This window comes from Amaranthus tricolor, chromosome 10, assembly GCF_026212465.1.
Source record: "Amaranthus tricolor cultivar Red isolate AtriRed21 chromosome 10, ASM2621246v1, whole genome shotgun sequence".
Taxonomy (NCBI): Eukaryota; Viridiplantae; Streptophyta; class Magnoliopsida; order Caryophyllales; family Amaranthaceae; genus Amaranthus; species Amaranthus tricolor.
In genome coordinates, this window is record NC_080056.1 from 7,292,328 (window position 1) to 7,315,988 (window position 23,661).

The window sequence follows — 23,661 nt, forward strand, 5'->3', positions numbered from 1 at the left end:
CTTTGTTAACTTAATTGATTTGGAACGCACTTCTTCAAGTGATGGACCTCCTTGCATTAGTTTTAGTATCCTTGATGATTTTGTTCTCATATAAAAGCCCCAATCTACCCTACAATGAATGATAAGAAATTTAATAATAAATATGAAACTTCGATGTTTTTTAAAATGAATGCAATATGAAAAATTTATTTTTCTACTATGAATAATACCAACTTAGGATATTTCTCTAAAATATCCCTTACATGTTAAAAATCAAATTAAAGAAAATTATGTAACAAAAAAAAGGTAAATTAGCTAATAAACTAAAGTTGATATTATTCTATGAAAAAACCTCTAAGTTAGTGTTATCCATGATTAATCAAAAATTGATATTATTATAACGAAAAATTATATTATTTATGGTAATTTTTCTCCTTAAATTTATCCTAAAAATTTGAGTGGAAAAAATATAAGTTGTTATTTGATTATAAACATATCACATTTACACTATTTTTTAGCTTAGGGAACTGAAAGAAAGAAGGGGAGTGATAGACCAGAATACGTCAGAATCAAACTCAAATTTTATTTAAAAATATTACTTTTATATTTTTAATTATTTTGAAAATTATGTTTTTTTTTTTTCTTTCCTTAAAGCCAACACCATTTTCTAGCATCACAAATACAGTATCATCGTGAGACATAACAAATACAGTATCATCGTGAGACATATTATTCTGAGAGATCGTCTCTCAGAGACGTGTCTCAGATCCAGTACATCAAAGTTTAATGTCTATTCTTACTCAATATTTTTCTTTATGAGCCGATTAAAGACGGTCCAAAGTATCTCAAAATTAACATATATAATATGAATTTTCAATGATTTCTTTTCAGTACGATCAATTTTTGATTAACTATAAATAATTTAATTAAAAATTAATACTATTACAAGGAAATTAGAGAAAATTTAAATTATTCACGCTAATTTTTATAGAGTTAAAACAAAATTTAAAGATTATAAACTTAAAATTCTGCTTTAGAAACATTGATAAAAGTCATTGTTGCTACTCTGTATTTATCCTAAAGGAAAGTAGATACCCATCCAATTAACAAAGTACTCATTTTTTTTGTTCTTTTGGTGAAAAATCATGAAACCCTAAAAATTTAAATTATATTGGGTTTATTTTAATTGAATTCATGATTTCACTTTTTTTTTTTAAAAAAAAATAGAATTAATGGTAAGAGCTAAATATGCCGTAATGTGTGCCAAGAATAAATGAATTTTTAAGAATATTTATGAGTGAATATTTTTTCTATGAAAAAAGATTGGTGGAGGTTGACATATACTGTTTTTGTCTCTTTAATTTATTATTGAGATTTTGGCAGCATGAATTAAAGAAAGGAAGATTAATGCTTATAAGTGTGGTTAACACTTAACACTCATAGATTCCCAAACAAACAAAAAAAAAACTAATAAAAAAACACTTGGGCCTACAAAGGATTTATCCGTATGTTTAAGGAGTAAGCCGAAGTAGTCGATCATTACACACATCATGGTCCAAAGTCTCAACATATAGACAATTTCCTAAATTGATCTCCTTCATTAACTCCCTATAAAATAAAATAATACTTCTCTGTTCCTTTGAATTTATAAATGTTTAGTAGCAAACTTAAACGGGATAAAGGGAGTAAATAGTAGGTTTATTGGGCGGGGCCATTTGATGGCGGAAGTATCTGGAAGAGCACAATCATTATAAGGAAATGGATCCATTAAGCGTTTTTCGAGTGTCGGGTTACGAACTTCATCATTTACATGTTCTTAGAAAACCCATGTGAAAAACCTTATTAAGAGAAGGCAGATCTTGTAGTTGATCTCTCCTGGTAGCAAACCCACCAAAAAGAAAAGTTCAACGTGTTCTTGTTTCTTACTTTCTCCTCCCGGTGCCAATAGATAGGAACTCGAAGCTCCTTAGGGCATCATCTCGTCCTGGTCTAACAGCAGCACTCCGAGCAACAGTAGAAGTTTTTGACTCAAAACTAGGTTGAATCCTCTGGGTGGTAGACATACGACCACTGGTCGAGTGTAGCCTGCTTGTTCGACTATCACTTGGCTCACCAGATGAGCCTGGCCTACTTGATGATGCAATTGCTCTCTTTGAAGTACTCCCATTTCGAGAAGTACGACCTCTTTCACGATCAGCATGCTGAGGAGTACAAAGAACAGTATTATACAAGTGTGACATTACCAAAACTTTTCTTCACTACTTCTAGTTAGATGTGTTCATTTAGGTTATCGGGTTTATTTCGGGTTAGGTGTTTCGGGTCGGTTTAAAATCGGGCTTTGTATCCACATTGGTTTTTGCAGTGTAAATCCATTTTTAAATCGAGTTCGATTACAAGGTCGGGTCATCGGGTTTGTTTTGAACACCTATACTTCTCGCGCAATCTGGTAAGACTGTTGAGTCATCAAAAACAAGTATATTCCAAATAATATAGATCATATTTTTTGGGTTCAGAATGAAGTGTCAAGCGTTCAAAATCATGTCGAGCCTCAGAGCAGCAAGGATTTGGCACGGGTTCTCGACAGGAGACGCCTAGAAGGCAAAGCATTTACATGTACTTACCATATCCTTAGATGACGGATCATCTGACCTATGACGTGGATCACTTTGTGAACCCGATCCAGGATTATTTCTTCTAGTAAACGCTTCAACTGCACCCGAAAATCTATCCCTGATTTCTTGTCCAACTGCATTATAAACAAAGACCCTTTAATACCTTATCAACGCTTAAACGAAGAATTTACTGAGTCTCGAACAAAATACCTGATATCCTCTCGGTCCTTTCAGCAGAAGTTCCAGGATTCAACATGGGTTTCACCATTGGCTGCAAGATTAAGTTAAAGTAAGAATATATAAGAAAAGCCAATTTTTAAACGATGCCTAGAAATAACGCCAGTATACTGACCCGTGGTTTGGAGCTGGAACCTATTTGCGGATGTTTCAATATCGTCCAGTCAAATACATAGTCAAATTGGTAACCTGTGCCAACAAAACAGCATTTAAGATCCGTACTACAAAAACGTTACACCAACCAAGCCAAAATCTACAAGCAAGATTTCTAAAACCATAAGCTCATTACTTCTAAGAGCATATCCTCACCTTCCCGAATGAAAAGGTCCCGGAATAATCTTTTAAGATAAGAGTAATCAGGCTTGTCATCGAATCGTAATGAACGACAATAGTGGAAGTATGATGTGAATTCCGAGGGATGATTTTTGCAAAGAACCTGAAATAATTTTTTTAAAGACATATTACTAAGCCGTAAAAGTCTAGAATCACGCTAAAGATTGATAATAAATGTATAATTGGACAAAAGAATAACTCAACTCATTTGGAAGACTAATCCAACAAAAATACGAGGAAAAAATGATATTACCTCTATGGGTGTAACCATTTTCTTTTCACTAATTTTGTCGTACTTCTGCTTCTTAGTTCCAGCTTTCAAGCCTTGCCATGGAAGGCTGAGACAAGGAATCACTACATATATTAGAAAAGAAAAAATGGAACGGGTACTTAATAGAGTGGGAAATGACAAAATGTCGATATCTACCTTCCCCTCAAAAAATACATGAGCACATAGCCGAGGGACTCTAGATCATCTCTTCTGCTTTGTTCTATTCCAAAAAAAGGGCAAAGGGATAGCATCAGTAACAGGTTCCAAAATATCAGCCACCATTTAACGGCTGGAAAAAGTTTACGCTTTAATGACGAGAACGTCCAAGGTTAATAGGCAATCGTACTCACCAACGCCAAGATGTGTATTGACACTGGCATATCGAGCAGTTCCGGTGAGGTTCTTGTTTTCTCTGCACAATGCTAAGCATTAGCACTAAGCTAAAAATAGAGATGACACAGACAGCACAAAAGATTATACTTAAGGAACGGTGTCAAGTCTACATAGATGAGCATCTATAGAATATCAAAGTACCTATAAGGTATATGTTTATGTGTTTGAAGATCTCGATACTTTTTCGCAAGGCCAAAATCGATGACATAAACCTGTGAAAATAATGCACAGAAAACGTTAGAACGTTATGTACTTCTTGACATTCGGACAAGTGTAAAAATACCATGGCAACAATGATGAAAACATGCAGCGCAATCAAAGATTCAATCACATGTTGGTGACACTATTAAACAAGTTGTTACCCAAGAGACGGCGATACCAGCAAAGGGGTTCTCGATATCAGGTCTGGGATTTCTTCAGCCCAGACAAAGAAAATGTGTTCATATGTAGACCTATGAGATTACAAGTGTGCGCATTGCAAAGAAAAAAAGAGTTGAACTTGCCAAACCCATTTAAAAGTTTCAAATCCGTGGGAACTGGGAAGTAGAATAAGAAAAAAGAAGACAAACGTCTACTTAGCTTATGCCAAGTAAAACACACAGGTTCGACGTGAAGTATTGCACACTGAACAATCCAAAAACTTCAAGCATACTCCCTCCTATTCACTAATATTGTCCCATTTGGTTTTACACGTTTGCCAATGCACATATTCAATCATAAATATCTCAAATTGTGTTTAGTTAAAAATTATAAAATATTGGTGTTAAAAAATTCACACCGAGACGAATCAACAAGACCCCATTTGACTATGTTTTAACTTATAGATTAAGAATAAAATAAAAATTAACAGTGATCGATGAATAATAGCAAAAAAAAAAAAGAAACAATAATAGTGAATAGGAGGGAGTATATTACTAGGACTTCCATACAAAGATCAAATAGGCCGCAATAGGTCTGGATACCAGGGAAGGGAGTTTTACCCTTATTACTCATCCCAATCCGCAACTGTGACAAGGCTACAACAACAATGATAAAACCTAATCTCAACAAAATGGGGTCAACTACATGAACCAAAACTAATCAACATGAGATATCGTTAACATATTCAAATATATAGAGTAAATGGCAATTTAAAATAAAATAAGAATGACAACAGGCCACAAGAGTTCAAGATGAAATCAAAAATAAAAACATCTATCTTAGATCAATGTCTAAAAAGTTCAATCAAACTGCAGTTAGAAACAAGTTGAACTACAAATGATCAAGTAAACCATGCAGCCAACCTCATAGTGAGCCCAAAACATACCTGATTTGCCTTCCGTCCAAGACCCATTAAAAAGTTGTCTGGTTTTATATCACGGTGAAGAAAACCTCTCGAGTGCATGTACTCAACTCTATTAATCTAGACAAGAGACAGGGAAATCACATTAACATGAAGCTATATACAACTGCAAATTAGAGTTAAGATAAAAGCTTACCATTTGATCAGCAAGCATTAAAACTGTCTTCAACGAAAACTTGCGGCTGCAATAGTTAAACAAATCCTCCAGGCTGGGACCAAGAAGATCAATAACCATAACATTGTATTCACCTTCTACTCCGAACCATTTGAGATGGGAAATACCAGCTTCATTACACGCCCCAAACAAAATTTAATTGAAACCGAATGAATCAGATAACATTCACACAAAGAGAACATATAGTGTCGGAAAGAGAGAGAGAAAGTGGGTGGTGACTTACTGCCTCCTTGAAGAAGCATGTACAATTTCGACTCATAATGCAGTTGCGGGTGCTTTGTCTTAGTAGATTCCTACAAAGAACAAAACAATTAAGCCCAACTATACAGTATGGTTCGTCACCCTATTCGGCTAATTACACGAACAAAACCTAAAACAATCTATATCTGAAATCTACATGAAAGAAACACAAAAATGTCAAGGAACCAACACAGCCAAAGCTTGCCGATGGTCAAGGCCCCAAGATATGTTGTATACTCTAAGACGCCCCCCTCACATGAGAGTCCATTGGGCTAGAAGTGTAGGTGCACATAGGCGCTGAATATTCCACTTTAAGTGAGGGGTGGTCAAGATTCGAACCCGTGATCTCGAGTCACGATGGCTTCTGATACCATGTCAAGAAACCAACTCAACCAAAAGCTTAAGCTTAACCGAGAATCATAAAGTAAACCAACTCTACTTTTTAAATAAGTAAGTTTCCATATAGAATCAAGGTTCCCTTCTAATCAGTACTAGCCTCTAGCACAAAGTTTCAAGTTTTCAAATACAAAAAAGGCACCAAGAACTACTAAATATTGCAAGACCAAGCTTAAGCAATCATGATATTGTGTAACATTAGTTCAGCTATCAGAATATACAAATTTCACCAATTAGCCATTAAAAAGAGGAAAGATCAGGACACAAACCAGCTTAACAGCAACTTCCTCACCATTCTGTACATTGATACCTGCACCAACAAAATAAACACAATTAAAACAAGGTAATATGCATAGAATCTTCTAGATTAAATTAGAAAAAGGTAACAAATACCCTAAATATATACCTAAATAGAGCTCTCCAAATGAACCACTTCCAATCTTACGACCAAGCTTAAACTTCCCACCAATGACAAGATCCATAATTAAGCACTTCTCAAAACTTCAGCTATTTTAACTCAATTTTAGAACCCAAATGATTTTTTTTTTCAAAATTAAACTGAAAATTGCCCCCCACTAAAATTTAGAGGAAAGTAAATAAAATTTCTAAAAATAAAATTTTTATAGAACTGAACTATCACTTTCTTTACAAGTAAAACTTCCCTCTAAAAGGGAATGATAAGAGGAAAAAAAAGACCCCTTGGATCAACTAATTTTTACCAAAAAAAACTACTAAAATTTGTACAGCTAAAATACAGGAAGAAAACTTCAGTTTTTGACAAATTCTAAGAGAAAACTTCAATATTTCCTCAAATTGAAGAAAACCCAGTTTATATTTTAGAAAAAACAAATACCCATCTAATTAGATCCAGCTGGAATAAAGAGTTGAAAAAAGGGGGCAGCATAATACTATAAAAAGGGGGGAAAAGAAAGAAAAACCCTAAAACTCAAATTCAACAACTACAATTCTTACTGGGTATATGAACCAAATTTTCAACTATCAAATGACATTGCCCAAAAATTGGCACAGCAAATGATACAATAGTGAAGATAGAGAAAGAAAAAAGATGAGAAAAATTGAATCTTTAAGAAATAGTAAAATGGTTATGACTTATACAAGACTAAGTTTGGATCTATGTAAGAAGGATGAGAAAGAGTGAAAGATTCTCCCTGAAAATATTGATGAAAAAGAAGGAAGAAGAAGAAAGTCTTTGAGGGAGGAGAGAGATTGAAAAGAGGATAAGAAAAGAAAGCTAATGATGGTGAACAAAGAAGCAAAATAAATGTGATTATTGTTTGTTAATGGAATTAAGACTAATAAAAGTTTTACTAATTGATTACTTAATTTATTAGTAAGAGAGTATCTTTTACTTTTGTGTAGTACTACAATATGATTTCTTAATTGAAAATTTAATCATTACAATGATGAGATTTTTTTATAAAAGAGGGTTGGAGATAGGTTTGGGTTGGGAATGAATCTAAGACTCTATATACCCGTCTTTATTTTTAGAGTTTGGGTTCAAGTTTTTGAGATTCAGTGAAATTAGATTTGAGTTTGAATCAAAATAAAATAAATAGGTTTGGTATGAGTCTAGGATCTAAGGTCTTTAGATACAGACCCTTTCTCTTGACCATTTAAGACAATATGGACTTGAGCTATTATACAATTTAAAATTAGTTTTAAGCTCTACATCTATTGTTACATTTATTTAGACTTAATTTAAACTTAAATGTAACTCATAAATTCATTTTATACTAATTAAACCTTTAAATGTAAAAATATTTAAGTTTAAATAATTAAATCAAAACATGTTTAGGACCCATTTAGAACTTTATACTCATCAGTCCGACAGATATAAATTCGGATCTAAAATTGTCAAACTATAATAGTTCAAATACGAATATAAGTCCACAAATAATTAATAGATCTGAGTTTGAATCTAATTGTACTTAATCCACTAACATCCCTAAGTTGGGTTTTGCACTTTTGATTGATCTATTTTTGTATTATAATTAACTTAAAACAATGAGAAAATTTTCTAAGAAGCATAAAGGTAACTCTGTTAGATCTTTTGTTGTTTCTTTATTTTTGTGTATGTGGTTGGTTGGGTGTTTTAGGGAAAAAAATATTCTCTTATTTCACTTTGGAATTTTGCTTAGACATTAACTTTTTAATCAATGAAATTGATAGGCTTATTATTATTGCTTTCTTGAAACAACTTATATGTTTTTTAATGGTTACTTTAAAATAAGAAAAATCTATAATAAAGAGATTTTTCCCAAAATGTTGCAATCTAGGAAAATATTTCCCGCTTTACGTCAATGGGAATTGTCCATGTAGGATGGACATTTTTTAAAATCTATCATATAAAATCGCTATCTAAAATAGCGTTTTATTTTTAAACAAAAATGTCATCTGATTTGGCGGTTCACTATGTTTATTTTCTTTTTTTTTTTTTTTTGGGTTAATATATAAAACCGCCAATTGAGATGATAGTTTTACCAGGAAAAATTTCTTTTTTTATTTTTTTCTATGTGAACCGCCATATGAGATGACGGTTTTGTCTGACAACATTTTTTTAAAAAATTTATGTACAGTTGAACCCCCTTAATTCTTTTCACAAGCTGCATTAATAAACTTAAATACTTTGTATTCCATAACAAATATATATATATATATATATATATATATATATATATATATATATATATATTTATATATATTACCAAAATAATCATCCAAAATGATACAAAAAAATCAATAAACTAGCGTCCCTATCCCCGTTTACTGCGCGCGCTGGTGGAGGAGGTCAGTGTCTCATCAGCCTCGGAGATGACATCAAGAATAGGAGCTCGTCGCTGAGTACCACGCTAGTATGTCTAGATCAGATAAGGAGGTGTAGAGAACGCTCCCAGGGTCGCATCTGCGTTACTAGGAGGAGTTGGGATGAGGTAATCATATGCTGGATATAAAATAATAATTTGTTACTAAAATCACGTATACGTATTACAATTTTTGCAACAAACCAATATCGTGGCGGTGGGATGGTAGTGCAAGGTAGGCTATGGAAATGCAAGATTTATGATGCGTAGTCTCGTGATCTGCCTATACCACACCATTTACGCACCCAAGGTTTGATCGGTATAGTTCACTCCTTGAACTAGTCGGCCTGCTCGGTCATTCCACACATCTGTATGCTATCTATTTCGAACTAAGTAGTTTTTGTCCCTAGTCCTCCGATCAATCGCGTGTCATGGGCATCCAAAATAGGTTGCTCCAATCCAAACTGGCACATCACACGATTCGGCAAATGCAACTCCAAACTGACACAACAAATGAGTGGGCAACGTGATCTCCATATACCTTGATCAGCACTGCATATGTCGGGCAAAGCCTCCATCTTAACCACCGTGTAAGGCTGCCATTCATCTGATCGTCCCTCTATTGATCGAGGGAGTCTCGGTAGTATGCTAGAGCATGCGGGAAGTGGGACGATCAGATGAACAAAACATGAAATTATAAATGCGTGAATATAACAAAGAAATAGTTATTATTACCGCACTGCTAAAGGATCTCTCCCACGCTAATGTTGTGTACCTAAGATCGGCTCAAAATCATCAGCATCATCAAGCTAAGCATGTTCCCCTATGTCGAACCATGCGGATCTCGGGCATCCCAATATGATTATGCTCCCACGACCATATTTGAAGGAGCAACATGGCAATATAAGTACGCAAGGGTCGTGCTTCCCCAGTTGTACTCAACAACCCGTCCTAATGAAACATTTATAAAAACGTCTTCAAAAAAAATTATTATTATTTTAATAGTAAACGAGTTTGTCATTTTAAAAGTAAAATTTTACTACGATTTTTAGATATTAGATTTATTATTTTTGGAAAAAAAAAAATTAAACGACGAAAAATACGAGTATATTAACCACCTCATATTTGATGATATGAGTAGGAAGTTGAGTCACCTTACATTTTATGACTCATCAAGGCTATACCATTTTTATTATTAATCTTACACCTATACTCATCTTCTTCTTATCATCTCAAAGTAAGTTTCTGGAAAAAAAATAGAATCTCATCATATTAGAAATCCCCCATAGCTAGGGTTTGAAGAAATTCATTCTAATCTTCTTGAATAATCTAATTTTTTGAGCAAGTGGAAGCTAATGGGGATTGTTTTGGAAATTAGAGAATTCTGGGATTGAAAAAATCAAGTAAAACTTCATCTCCATCCTCTTTTGGTAATAGTAAGTTCATATTCATCTTCCTCCTTTTATGTGTATGTTGATTTAAAGGTTAATAGAACCATTAATTTGACGTTTATATTTGTATAATTGTTAGGTTCTTTTGGTAGAAGCTCTTTTTGGTTGGATTAGTGAAGTAGATCTTTGATTTTGGGTGGATTACAAAGTCTTGAGAAGAATTTGCTCAAAGATAACTCACAGGCTATTCTTTTAAGCATAAATTGAATGTTTAAAAGTAGTTTTAAGTTCTTAAATGGTTGTTGATTCATGTTCAAAGTTGAGAGTAAAGTTCTGAAATATTAGAGCAAGTTTATGTCTGAATCTATTTGGCTGTTGTTGAGATAGTTAGAGTTGTTTCTGGGTTTTGATTCCTCCATGAGATTTGTAGAGCTCTAAGTTACAATCACGTGGGCACTTGAATCGCCCCTAAATGAGTTCGTATGAGAGTGTTATGTCCAAAATACTAACAGTCTGTCATGAAAATCGACAATAAGCTTTCTGTTTTGCCATTTTTGAGGCCATTCTGATTGTTTCTGGGTTTCAGTATCTTTATAAGAATTATAGAGCTCTGAATCATAGTCGCGTAGCCACTTAAATCGCCTCTATACGAGTTTGTATGAGAAAGTTATGACCAAAATACTAACAGGTGTCATGATATAGTACTGATACGAGATTCTTAAAGTGGAATTAGATGCTACGAAACAAATTGAGTATTCTTTCAATTAAATGTTTAAGGTTATTATTGGGTATTTGAGATCAATTTAGGGTTATTATTCTTTCTTTATTGATTGGTATTGTTAAGTTATGGTTCTTATTTGATTAATATGGGTGTTTGGTTCAAGTATCAAATTTGGGAACATATATATCAATTGGGTATTTGATTAGTTGATATTATTTGGATAGAATATAAGTTGGATATTGGGATTTAAGATTGGTGTAAAATTAGTTAAACTCCATTGATAATAACTTAAGCTCTTACATGTAGATGGTTGATGATGAATTTATTGGTATTTTAATTATTGATTGTTATTCATGACATAGAAAGGTAATCCTACAAATACTACTATCTTTTAAACTTAATTTAAGTATTTCGAAGTTTAAGTTATGGTTTATAAGGTGTGATATTACTGCTATTGATATTTGAGCAAAATCGTATAATTTTTGGTGTTCGAAATTTTAGATTTTGACTTTATTTAACCTTGTTCTAGTTCTTGATCAAAATTATGTTTTCATATATTCACAATTTTATAAATATGAGCTTTTCAATGTTGTACTATGAAAAAGTGTTATGATTATTGATTTTAAAGAAAAATCAAGTGATTTATTGATTCGTTTTATATTAAAATGTTCGACATTAAAAAATGTCCGTTTTTGGAAATTGGCAACGAATATTTATATCCGGATTACTATGAAATCCTATAGCTTGATAATAGATAATGGTTATTCGGATCGGTCTCGAGCCCTCAATCCTGTTTCGTTCTTGCAAGAACCGTATTTTCGGTGATGACGATCACCCATGTTCTCAGGATTTAGATCTAGCCTAGTTCCTGACGGTCCATACATATTCCCACGTTTTTAAGTGTTATTATCTTATTGATTTAATATGGGTTTTGATTAAATAAGTTTAGTATATAATGTTTTGTTTGTTTTGTAATAAAATCATATGTTTCATTTGCCGTATTGTTCGCTATTGACTTATAAAGTAATAGCCGTATTTTGATTTTGCTATTAACTTGCAAAGTTATAGTCGTGTTTTGATTTGTTATGCACTAAAGGTACTTAGTCGTATTTATGACGATACCAAACGGTCTTTTCAAAGAGTTCGCATTTGGATAAAATAGTATTTATAAATAGTTACCATTTGAGCAAGGAATTTAATTAAAGATGTCAGTTAATGACTTATATATAAATGTAATAGTTTGTCGGGTTACTCAACAATTTAATTGTTGACAGTCTTTGATAGGGCCTATCCCTTACGGGGATAGATCCATTTTCAGGTTAGCTCTGCTGTGGAGAGAATGCCTACATGTATTATGTGTTAAGGGCGAGGCGAAGACTTCTTTTTGAAATACATTTTGTAAATTAGATATTTATAAATTAAATTGTAATAAATTCATAATATGTTGTAAATAGTATTTACTTATTTAGGTAAAAAGTTTTAAATAACTCTGATATTAGTTTGCTGTGATCATCGAATCACAGGTCGGATTCAGTCCAGACCACTATAAGTCTTCCGTTGTTTTGTGGACAGTATTAATATACGGTTTACGTTAGTTTGGGCTGTTTCACCTAAGTCCTATATAATGGGAGATAGATCAGTTGAACAAAACCACCTCTCTTGTTTAGGAACAAAATGCAACCAAACAAGTACAATATGGATACGCGTGCATGCCTCTCAATGATCACATCATTCGTGTCTGCCTTCAGCACACTAAAATGCTCTCTCAAGCTCTCAGCCAAGTCAACTTTAACGAAGATCCAATGATAATCTTCGTCTTTGTGGAGTCTTGAGGGTTTTGAGGGAATACCCCCTAAAACTCAAATGCTAAGTCGGCCCAAAGTCCCTCACCATGACTAGTGACTACCTGGTCATTAGCTGTCAATCCAAGAACGTTCTGTAAAGTAATGGTGGCCCAAAGATAACATTGTATCACAATAAGAGTCACCATGATTATAAACTAAATCACTATAAAACAATTTCAAATTATTGTCCAAGTGGTAGAAATCTAAACCAAACAATACTAAAGTACATATTTAACATTAATTACTTGAAACTCTTGTGTAGACTTGATCTAAACTAAATTAATTTTTGATAAATTTGTAAAAATATCAAACTATTTAATTTAGACAAATGTAATCTAATCTAATTTAAATCTATAAATATTTGGAAAATGATTTGGTAGGATTCGGAGGCCTATGTTATAGGTACATTTAGTAGAAAGATTGTAATTAGTTATAAATAGATGTTTTTGTTAATCTTAGACTCTTAGTAGTATAAAAGGGGCATAAAGATGTATTAGAGTTTATGAAATCTAATGAAATAAAATAATCTTCTTCTCCTCTCCTAAATTTGCTTTCTTCTCTCTCTCTCTCTTTTCTATTCACATGGTTGTTTGAGATTCAACGACTATAACATTGGTATCAGAGCTATTCTTTCCTTGGCACTAATAGCAATATTCTTTCTCTTTTATTCTCTTCTAATTGAAAATACCCATAATTTTGCCATTGTCAAATCTTGCACACAACTTTGTGAAAATGCATTCCCATGTTCCTTTGAGTTCTTGGAGTTTTTCCCCAAATTATATACTTCTTTTAGTGGTTCAAAGATGAGGAGTGAAGAGTTTTACAAAACCATACAATTTGAAGAACTAATTATCCCACAACTTGAAGAAGCCAAACAAAAAAAGGTTATTAAATCTTTTAAAAAACTTTTAAAAGATGAATGTTTTGATAGTTGGGATAAAGGATTGTATGAATGGTGTAATGAACCAATTCTTGATCATAATAGTGATAATGTAACAGCCCACATTTTATAACGTCATCATTTTAATATTATAATAATTGTAGAGATTTTATAATTATATTAAATTATTTATGAATTAGTTTTAGTAGACTTCTATCATATACGAATCTAAATGTTAACACATTCATATTATAAAAAAAAAATAGGGTTGAGATTAGTAAGATAAAGAGGTTCGAGTTAAATTATTATTTTATTTAATCTTGTGAACACTTTAAAAGTGGGTTTCGTAGTTGGGTCTTGCTAAATGATTTCACCCTAATAAAAGATGAGTTAGGGTTTTATTTTTGAGGTGGAAGTACTCCTTGCCATACATTTGACAAAAAAATGCATATTGTTAGGAGTAGATAAGATTGTGAATGCATTGAAAGTTGCAATTCAATCCTCTTCTACAGTAGCAAATAGTACTTGAACAGTGTTCTATTGCTTAGTATAAAAGGGATTACTCATGTATTGTAATAGTAAGGTGAATACATTGATATATGTGAATCATACATCAATCCCTTATATTAAAAAAATAATAATAATAAATAAATAAATTTTTACCACATTTTTATCAAACTTGGAGATCAATTATGAAAATGGTATTTTACCCCTATAAATAGGGTCTTCTACCCGTCACACACACACACACACCACTCACACCTTATCCAAAATACAAAAAAAAAAAAAAAAAATTAGCCCATAAATTCTTTCTTCATCTTCTTCTTCCTTCAAACCATCCATGGCAAACAATACATCTACAAACACCCACATCAATCCAATTGCTGACAATATAAGTAAAATACTAGAAGCATTCATTATCATTATGGGGTTAATTATATTACTCGTAGCGTTTATGCTCTACCTGATTATCCAGAAATAAATTATAATTCTTGTATTTTTTCTTAGCAATTTGTATTTTGTTTATCATCTATTAATACTATCTACTTTATTTTTATTTATGATTATATTGTGCTTGTTATATCTGAGATATTAAATCAGGGGAAGATAATACTAATATGCTTTAATATCTCTAATGATACACGAAATCATTAAATAACCCAGCCATAATCTCAATTGTAGAAAATATGGCTGATCTCAAAAAGAGAGAATTCAATGCCTTGGAATTAACAGGAAACAATTTTGTACAATGGGCTTCAGATGTCAAATTATATCTAAAAGGAAAAAGTTTATTATACACAATAATTGAACTTAATCCTGCCGACAAAGGAAAAGATATTGAAAGAGATCCCATAAAAATTAAGGAAGATAAGGCAAAAGTTGCATCAATTTTGAAACATCATTTTACCGATAGTATCAAATACGAATACACCAATTATGAGGACCCAAAATTACTTTGGGAAGAGCTAAATGAAAGATTTGGCCATAATAAAAGTGTACTTCTCCCAAAGGCCATCGATGAATGGCGAGAATTAAGATTTCAAGATTTCAATTCAATTAGTGATTATAATTCAGCCCTTCATCTGACAAAATCAACATTAATCTATTGTGGACAACTAATAATAGATGAAGAAATGATAGAAAAAACATTATCAACTTTTCACGTAAATAGCATTTTGTTACAACAACAATATCGTGAAAGGCATTTCAAGAAATATCATGAATTACTGAAAACACTTCTTGTTGCAGAACAAAATAATGAATTATTATTAAAAAATCACAACAGGAGACCTGTAGGGTCTATGCCCTTTAATGAGATAAATATGATTGAAAGGAATATAAGCCATCGACGTCGTGGGAACTATTTCATAAGAGGCAGAGGTCGTGGAAAATATCACGAAAAGAGTGGCATGAATACTTTTGAATAAGGAAATTTCTATGGCCGTGGTCGTGGTCACGGACTTGGTCATAGCCGCGGACGTAGCCACATTTATGAAAGAAATATATTTGCCCCCCGAAATGATAATTTTAAACAAGTCCAGAAACACAAAAGCACAAGTAATAGATATGACATGACTGGACATTGGGAGCGAACTTGTCGTACCGCTAAACATTTAGTAGATATATATCAAACTTCCCAGAAAAACAAAGTAAAAGGGGCAGACGCAAATTTTGTGAATGAAGCAAGTATATTTGGGCCCACCTTAGATGTCTCCGATATCTTTAATGAGGATGTGAACCTCCATAAACTTGATCCCCAAAAAGAAGATAATTACATCTTTTGAGATTATTAGATGCATTTTCTGTTTCTCTAACTTGTTTTTCCCTTTCTTTTAATTTGATAAGTTGTAGTTCTCTACTTATGTTTTTGTATTGAGTATTCTGGCTTTATATTGATAATATAATTTTTTTTCTCTCTTGTCTTAGAAATGGAAATGTCAGTAAATGGATCAAAATTTCATTGCCTCCTGGACAGTGGAGCAACACATACGATATGGAAAAATCGAGAATATTTTTCAAACTTAAAATTACTACAGGCAAATTTCAATACCATATCAGGAACAACAAAATTAATTGAAGGCACTGGAAAAAGATGCATCATACTCCCTATAGGGACAAAACTAGTAATAAACGATGCACTATACTCGAGTAAATCTCGAAGAAATCTTATGAGTTTCAAGGCAATACGCCAAAATGGTTACCATATGGAAACCAAAACCATAAATGAGAAAGAATTCTTATGCCTTACAACATAAAGTAATGGCACGAAAATTATCCTTGAAAGGATGCTAGCATATTCATCGGGGTTGTATCTCACTCATATACGCCCGATTGAAATAAATGTGATAAGACTAGACAATAAAGAGCTATTCACTCTATGGCATAACCGTTTAGGTCATCCTGGCACTGGGATGATGCATAAAATAATAGAAAATTCATTCAAGCATCCACTAAGAAATATTAAGATTCTCCAGTCAAATGAGCTCTTATGCACCTCTGGTTCTTTTGGAAAATTTATTACTAGACCATCAGTAAATAAGATTGCTATTGAATCTCCTATATTTCTTGAAAGAATTAAAAGAGATATATGTGGACCAATTAATCCACCATGTGGATCTTTTAGGTACTTCATGGTTTTAATAGACGCTTCCATAAGATGGTCACATGTAAGCCTTCTATCAAGTACAAATAATGCCTTTGCAAAACTACTTGCACAAATCATCAAATTGAAAAATCATTTTCCTGATTGTACAATAAAAAGTATTAGATTGGACAATGCCGACGAATTTACATCTCAAACTTCTAATGATTATTGCATGTCAATTGGAATTATAGTGGAACACTCTGTGCCACATGTTCACACACAAAATGGTCTTGGCAAATCCTTAATTAAGAGATTGTAATTAATTGCAAGGCCACTTCTAATGAAATCAAAATTACCATCATCAGCCTAGGGTTATGCAATATTACATGCAACATCATTGATTAGGCTAAGACCTACAGCATATCATAAATATTTGCCAATGCAATTAGTAGCTGGTCATGAACCAAATATTTCACATTTGAAAATCTTTGGATGCGCTATATATGTGCCCAGTAGTGGATGTAAACACACTTAGATTTTTGGTAAGTTTAACAGTTTCTCAATGCCTACACATGAGATTGATGGATTTCGTAATTGCGTATTTATATGGGTCACTCGACACAGACATCTATATGAAGGTCATTGAAGGACTAAACTTACCAATAAAGAATGTACCTAGAGAAATGTTTTCTATAAAATTAAAAAGATCATTGTATGAATTAAAGCGATCAGGGCGAATGTGGTATAATCGTTTGAGTGAATACCTTATGAAAGCAGGATTCAAAAACAACCAAATTAGTCCATGTGTATTCATCAAACGATCTCAATTCGGTTTCGTAATAATTGTTGTGTATGTAGATGACTTAAATCTGATTTGAACTCCAAGAGAAATTGAAATAACAACTAAATATTTGATGAGGGAATTTGAGATGAAAGATTTAGAAAAAAAACTAAATTTTGTCTTGGACTACAAATTGAACATTTGAAAAGTGGAATATTTGTCCATCAGAGCAATTATACTGAGAAAGTTCTAAAACGATTTTACATGGACAAGACTCATCCACTAAGTTCCCCAATGGTGATACCATCACTAAACATAAAGGATGACCCATTCCGTCCACAAGAAGAAAATGAAGAAATTTTAGGCCCTGAAGTGCCATACTTGAATGCCATTGGTGCTTTAATGTACTTAGCAAATAATACAAGACCTGATATAGCATTTTCTGTAAATTTATTAGCTAGGTATAGTAATGCACCAACAGAAAGACATTGGAATGAGATAAAACATCTATTTCGATACCTAAAGGGAACTATAGACCTTGGATTATTTTTCCAGTCAGGAAATGATGCCATACTTACTGGATATGTTGATGCAGGATATCTATCTGATCCACATATGGCCAAGTCACAAATTGGATATGTATTTACATATGCAGGAACCGCAATATCTTGGAAATCAACAAAACAAACTCTAACGACTACATCCTCAAATTATGCAGAACTTATAGCTTTATATGAAGCCAGTCAAGAGTGTCTATGGTTGAGATCCATGATCGGCTAACTCCAAAAAGATTGTGGTTTAAACGATACAACTAGGGAACCAACTACAATTTATGAAGATAATGATGCATGTATCAACCAAGTCAGAGAAGGATATATCAGGGGAGACAGAACAAAACACTTGCCACCAAAATTATTCTTTTTGCACATGATCTGCAGAAAGATAAAAAGATAAAAGTCCAAGAAATTCAATCATGTGAAAACCCCGCTGATTTATTCACAAAGTCACTCCCGTCAAAGCAATTCGAGTATTTGGTACGCAAGATTAGAATGTGCCGGTTTCAAGATATATGTTAGTTTCAGGGGGAGAAATATGCCTACTGTACTCTTTTCCCTTTAATCATATTTTTATCTCATTGGGTTTTTCATGATAAAGGTTTTTAATGAGGCAGTTTGAGACTATAAATGTTATAATAAAATCTTAATATCTATATAATTCATTCAAGGAGAGTGTTAGGAGTAGATAAGATTGTGAATGCATTGAAAGTTGCAATTCAATCTTTTTCTACAGTAGCAAATAGTACTTAAACAGTGTTCTATTGCTTAGTATAAAAGAGATTACTCATGTATTGTAATAGTAAGGTGAATACATTGACGTATAAATTGATGTATACGAACGAACAATACATCAATCCCTTATATTACTTTTTTATTTTCTCCCGATTTTTAATGCATACACCTCTTTTCCCTCTTCTTGTTGTGCCGCCAGCTGCTGGTTGTTGTAGCCACCAACCTACTATCGACCGGCAGTGCGTCCACCCTTCACAAGCAGCGGCAACCGTCCTTCCTCCATGAACAGCAGCGGCGTTTTCCCCCGCGAGCAGCGGCTGCCTTGCATAGCCGGTGTCACCACCACTACCACCACTTTCCTCTTCATCCTTTTCCCTTGTTTCACCTTTTTAAGCCACCTTCTCTTCTCTAATTGATTTTTCTTTCTTGTTTTAATTGGAAATTTGTATCAAGTTTATAAGTTTTATGTTGATTTTGTTTTAATTCTTGTAGATCTTATTATGGGTAAGAGTTTGATTGATGATTTAAATATAATTATGAATTAGGGTTTGAAGTATGAATGTAAATAATGGTTGTGTGCTTTTATGCTATATTTTGGTGGTGTGATGATTGTTGGATAACCTTACAAGTTGTCTTAGGACCTATTTGGTTGATTAATTGTTGTTGTAGTGATAATGGAAATTGGTTTTGGTTGTCAATTGAGTAATTGTTGTTAATGGTTGTGGTTTGATTATTTGAATTAATGTTATTGAAGTTATAAATGCATAATTTTAGTAAAGCCATGAGTATAGTGTCAATTTAGTGTTGAGGGTTGCTAAAGTTACTTGTTGTAATGTTTTAATTGTAGTTTTTCTAGCTATGAGAATGTAATGAATGATATTGCGATGTGATGACTTTAAGAGTTGTCATTATCGTCATACTAGTGACATATTGACATTGTAAGATTTAAGTGTGACTTGTTAGATATTTAAAGTAACATGAATCAATGTAACTCACATTGAGTTGATGTAAAGGAACGATCCACATAATGCTTCTATTCTTAAAGCGATGGAAAGACTTGTGTTTTTGTTAAGTTAATGATTATGATTATGTTGAATGAGATGTGTGTGTGCTAGAGTAAGTGGAGATTTATCATGAATGGATGATAGTGATTTGGCATTTAGTTGGTATTACAAAGTAGATAAGTGGACTTATTTGTTCTATTCCTAACTTATAAAGGTGCCCATTTCGTAAGAGGTAGGTAGAACTTTAGTTGGGTGATTTTTGTGACTTTTTGGTCATGCAATGACGCTTACAGGTACGTACACGTAGTAACCAACCCTTATATGCAATTTTCCCTTAAGATATCATTGTTTGTTGTGATAATATGCATTGTATCGAAACCATGAGGTGCTAGCGAGTAACCTTTATATGAAGAGCTTGTTGATTATGAAATCCTTGAGCTTAGAATAGTTAGAGAATAGGAGTGTCAGTAGAAGGGGGGATCATCCTCTTTTCTATTTAAGAATTCGATTATGTCTTACTTGGAGTTAGAATGACTCCTTTATAGGTGGATTTCATATTTCGTTTGAGTTGTTCAGTGGGTTTTGGCATTTTGCTATCCCAGGGCACTCATTAATAGTAGAAAGTGAGAGTTATTCCTATTTGATTAAGCATTAGATTACAATTAGTTGGTGTGACTCAACTGGATTATATCCGATTGATTTAGTAGTCCCCTAGGTGAGATCTGACGGGATCACCGTATAGGGGTATGAGCATACTTTTGTCATTGGGCGCCGAGTGGCTTATACCGCCCCTTGACCGAGGTGTTACCATACTGGATTGGTATCTCAGTGTGTCTTTTTTCCGAAGGTAGGACCCGAGAGGGTTAGCTGGAAGGGGTATGAGCTCATATTTTGCTTTAGGCGCGGGGTGGCCGATAACGCCCTTGGCCGTGTCACTATGCCATGAATAGAAAAAAGATCCACTACTTTTGAATGTACTTCGAGGGATTAGTAGTTGAAAGAGAAATCATGAGTAAATAAAAGTGTTTAGACAGATGAGCAGATTCGTTATTGCTGTGCTATGTCGTCGTCTATCCCCTTGTTCTATGTTTCTAATTGTTATAAGTTCATTGATTACTGACGTGTACTATTTTGTTTTCATTGTTGATGGCTTGTCTTTGATGGCCCTGCTATGACACGTTGGTCTATAATCTTAGCATTAATTGATCATGTTTCTCTAAAACCTGCGTTGTGTGACGAGTAAAACAAAAAGCCAATTACCTGGTTTGTTTTGTTGTTTATGTTGTCAATCTAGAGTAATGATTAAATCTCTATGAGAGCATATGTTATATGTATTCTTTGTCCTCATAGGTAACTGCAGAGGATGAGTCCGGAATACGCATTTGGGATCTTAGGATGTTGAAGGCTCCCATCACTGAGCTTCCTGGCCATGATCACTGGTAAAACTTAAAAGTGCACAAAAATAATGTTACTGTCTTTGTTTCATCTTATGTTTTCCAAATAATCCGTGCTTTGTATTTCCACAATGTGACTGTAAAGTGGGTCCTGTTTGGGAAGTGGCACCACGTTATTCTGTCAATACCTTGTATTTTCCTTTCTAAATTTATGATTCCTGAATAAATGTCAGTATAATTTTCCTTGCATTTACCAGTAATGATTTCTCTGAATGTAGAACATGAGATGAATTGTGACTTATTAGAGGATTAGTTCGAAGTTCCCCACACTTCTAAGTTTATGAACTTGTTGCCAAGAACTAATGCTGGACCGTATGTGAAACACTAGCTTACTGCTAACCATTATTTGTCCTCATATTGCGTACTGCAAAATAAAAGTATATAAATTACACATAGCATATTGCACATGAATCTAGTTGATCGTTACCATGGTTTTGCTAGAAAAACTTAAAGTTGTGAACAGAAAAATTATGCTGAATTGCTATTATCCTTGTTGGTTTCCTTTTTCTCATGGATCCTCTACGCATTCATTGCTAGGGTTTTTTTTTATTGTCTGGAGAACTTATTTCTAAAAAGTTTTCCTCTTTTAATGCTGCTTCATTTGCTGTCGACGACAGGGCATGGACATTCAGGTCTAATCCTGAGTACGGCGGTTTAATCTTGGTTCTCTCTCTTTTTCCTCTCTACATATGTGAATTTACACATTTTCTGAATGCTTGTATCACAAAATATCATGCTCTTTGACATATTTGTATTCTTAGTGCTTGTGATACCGGTCACATCCTGTAGGCAGAAATGTGAGCTTAAATCTCAAGGGTAATGAATATTGAATGAATACAAAGATAGTAACCTACTTATTGCAAGTCTAGAGGATTTTTTTATAATCTTTTATATCTCTGTGCAAATTATTATTTGCTGAGTACAAAGATAGAACTGCAGCTATAACAATGCTAACAAGCTACCACTTATGCAGAGTGCTGGAACCGATTCGTCTGTGAGCTTGTGGTCAGCTCCAACGCATAGTGAGGATGCTAGGACTGAAAGGTGCTATTCTTATTGATATGGTTTTGTAGCCTCTTTATTGTAATTATGAACTTGTTTATTTACTTCGATTGAATTTTCTTTCAGTTTGGTGGAGTCCACAACTAATCGCGCAGAGCCTTCATTGCAATCATACAGTGATTATGAAGACAGTGTTTATGGTAGCTGTGGCATCCACTCTTATTGCTTATTTGTTCCTTTTTGTTAAATAACTTTTCACCTTGAATCATATTTCAGGCCTTGCTTGGAGTTCAAGGGAGCCTTGGCACACTGATTTTCAAGCTTGAATAGTTAGGAAAGAGGTTTTGAAAGGAAAATTGCTTTAGAGAATCAGTGTATAGTTAGTATTTCTCTTTCCCACCCCGTTCCTTTCCCAATATTGAAGCTTCATTCATTGGGAACTTTAGCCTTCAGCTGCAATCTGCATGCTGATGGAATGAGTTGTGAAGTACGAATTGATTTTGAAATCTTGTCTTTGTCATCAAACAGGTGGTCGTAGAATCAATAAAACCTCATCTTTCCGGAAAGTGAAGACCCATGTATCATTATAACTTGTAAGTCTGTCTTTGATCTCTTAATTGATGTAGCGCTTAAAGAGGTTTTCCGCCTCGATTAGCAAATTGAGCAACTTGTTTTCTCATAAACATTGTAAAAACAGTTGTTGAAATTGTCTTATGAGAATCTAGGTTGCCTAGTGGTTGAAGGCTTTCCGTTCCACCTTTGTGATAGGGGTTCGATTCTCACACCCTACAAAAAGATCTATTCCCCCTACCCCTCTTGCCGCCTTCCGGCCTTACACCCGAGATAAATAAGTCTTGTTATGTAATGTGGTGTTTTGTTTGCAGGAAGTTCCTTGCAAACTACATCTATTCCTTGTTTCTAGGCATTTTTTAAAATGTTTTCTATGCGGTGCTCATGTGTTACGAGAAATCAAAATGATGATGATGCGTTTAACTAGAAGGATTTGATATGTGAAGCTTCTTATATAGAGCCCATATACTCAGTAAGTTGACAATCATTTATCATCAATCCCTTCCTTAATCCTTCAAGACGAGTTGACGACAGTGTCTTAATTCTTAATCCGATAAAAGATCTCCATTTTCTAGATTTAGGCAACTTTTTTGTGCTTCCCTTCCCTTTGGAAAATGTACGATGTCCAATCCTGACGTCAAACTGGCAGGCAGTCGCCATTGTGCATTTTTGGCTGAAATGAATACTTCAATTTTATGTATTGTACTGAGCTAGTTTAAGTGGCTATATGTGTAAGAAGGCTTTTTGTAGTTGACCCAACTGATGGACTATTAGTTTGTTTGCTTTGTAATGATTCTAACGCATTGAATGATTCATGCTGTGCCTGTAATTTGGAATTGA

At 33.5% G+C, this 23,661-nt stretch overlaps 3 protein-coding genes across 4 annotated transcripts; 2 read left to right on the forward strand and 1 right to left on the reverse strand.

Annotated features, from left to right (window-relative positions):
* Positions 1-1,402: 1,402 nt before the first annotated feature.
* Positions 1,403-7,288, reverse strand: LOC130825657 (casein kinase 1-like protein 10). Its single transcript, XM_057690986.1, has 14 exons — positions 6,385-7,288; positions 6,248-6,288; positions 5,566-5,635; positions 5,304-5,452; positions 5,132-5,227; positions 3,967-4,037; positions 3,783-3,844; positions 3,589-3,652; positions 3,415-3,499; positions 3,138-3,264; positions 2,944-3,017; positions 2,802-2,862; positions 2,601-2,725; positions 1,403-2,180 (listed from the first exon to the last, which is right to left on the reverse strand). The coding sequence occupies exons 1-14, from the start codon at positions 6,458-6,460 to the stop codon at positions 1,902-1,904; spliced, it is 1,380 nt and encodes a 459-aa protein (XP_057546969.1). The 5' UTR covers positions 6,461-7,288; the 3' UTR covers positions 1,403-1,901.
* Positions 7,289-14,823: 7,535 nt separating this feature from the next.
* Positions 14,824-15,564, forward strand: LOC130824781 (uncharacterized). The gene is made up of 2 exons (XM_057689801.1): positions 14,824-15,314; positions 15,423-15,564. Exons 1-2 carry the CDS (start codon positions 14,824-14,826, stop codon positions 15,562-15,564), a joined length of 633 nt encoding a protein of 210 aa, XP_057545784.1.
* Positions 15,565-18,763: 3,199 nt separating this feature from the next.
* On the forward strand, positions 18,764-23,661 carry LOC130825661 (WD repeat-containing protein DWA2-like). 2 transcript variants are annotated; one of them, XM_057690992.1, is made up of 8 exons: positions 18,764-19,295; positions 21,146-21,234; positions 21,867-21,912; positions 22,223-22,293; positions 22,378-22,451; positions 22,528-22,630; positions 22,780-22,844; positions 23,136-23,661. In XM_057690992.1, the coding sequence occupies exons 2-6, from the start codon at positions 21,191-21,193 to the stop codon at positions 22,575-22,577; spliced, it is 285 nt and encodes a 94-aa protein (XP_057546975.1). In that variant the 5' UTR covers positions 18,764-19,295; positions 21,146-21,190; the 3' UTR covers positions 22,578-22,630; positions 22,780-22,844; positions 23,136-23,661. The 2 variants fall into 2 exon arrangements, with proteins under 2 accessions (XP_057546975.1, XP_057546976.1); XM_057690993.1 differs by having other exon boundaries at positions 18,771-21,234; positions 22,528-22,625.

Coding starts and splice junctions, on each gene's coding strand:
- LOC130825657 (XM_057690986.1), bottom strand. CDS start 6,460: ATGGATCTTGTCATTGGTGGGAAGTTTAAGCTTGGTCGTAAGATTGGA. Junction 3,845..3,966: donor CATAAACATATACCTTATAG/GTACTTTGATAT, acceptor AGCATTGTGCAG/AGAAAACAAGAACCTCACCG. Junction 3,500..3,588: donor ATGTATTTTTTGAGGGGAAG/GTAGATATCGAC, acceptor TCCTTGTCTCAG/CCTTCCATGGCAAGGCTTGA.
- LOC130824781 (XM_057689801.1), top strand. CDS start 14,824: ATGGCTGATCTCAAAAAGAGAGAATTCAATGCCTTGGAATTAACAGGA. Junction 15,315..15,422: donor TTTCACGTAAATAGCATTTT/GTTACAACAACA, acceptor AAATCACAACAG/GAGACCTGTAGGGTCTATGC.
- LOC130825661 (XM_057690992.1), top strand. CDS start 21,191: ATGTTGAAGGCTCCCATCACTGAGCTTCCTGGCCATGATCACTG. Junction 21,913..22,222: donor AGTACGGCGGTTTAATCTTG/GTTCTCTCTCTT, acceptor CCACTTATGCAG/AGTGCTGGAACCGATTCGTC. Junction 22,452..22,527: donor TTATGAAGACAGTGTTTATG/GTAGCTGTGGCA, acceptor ATCATATTTCAG/GCCTTGCTTGGAGTTCAAGG.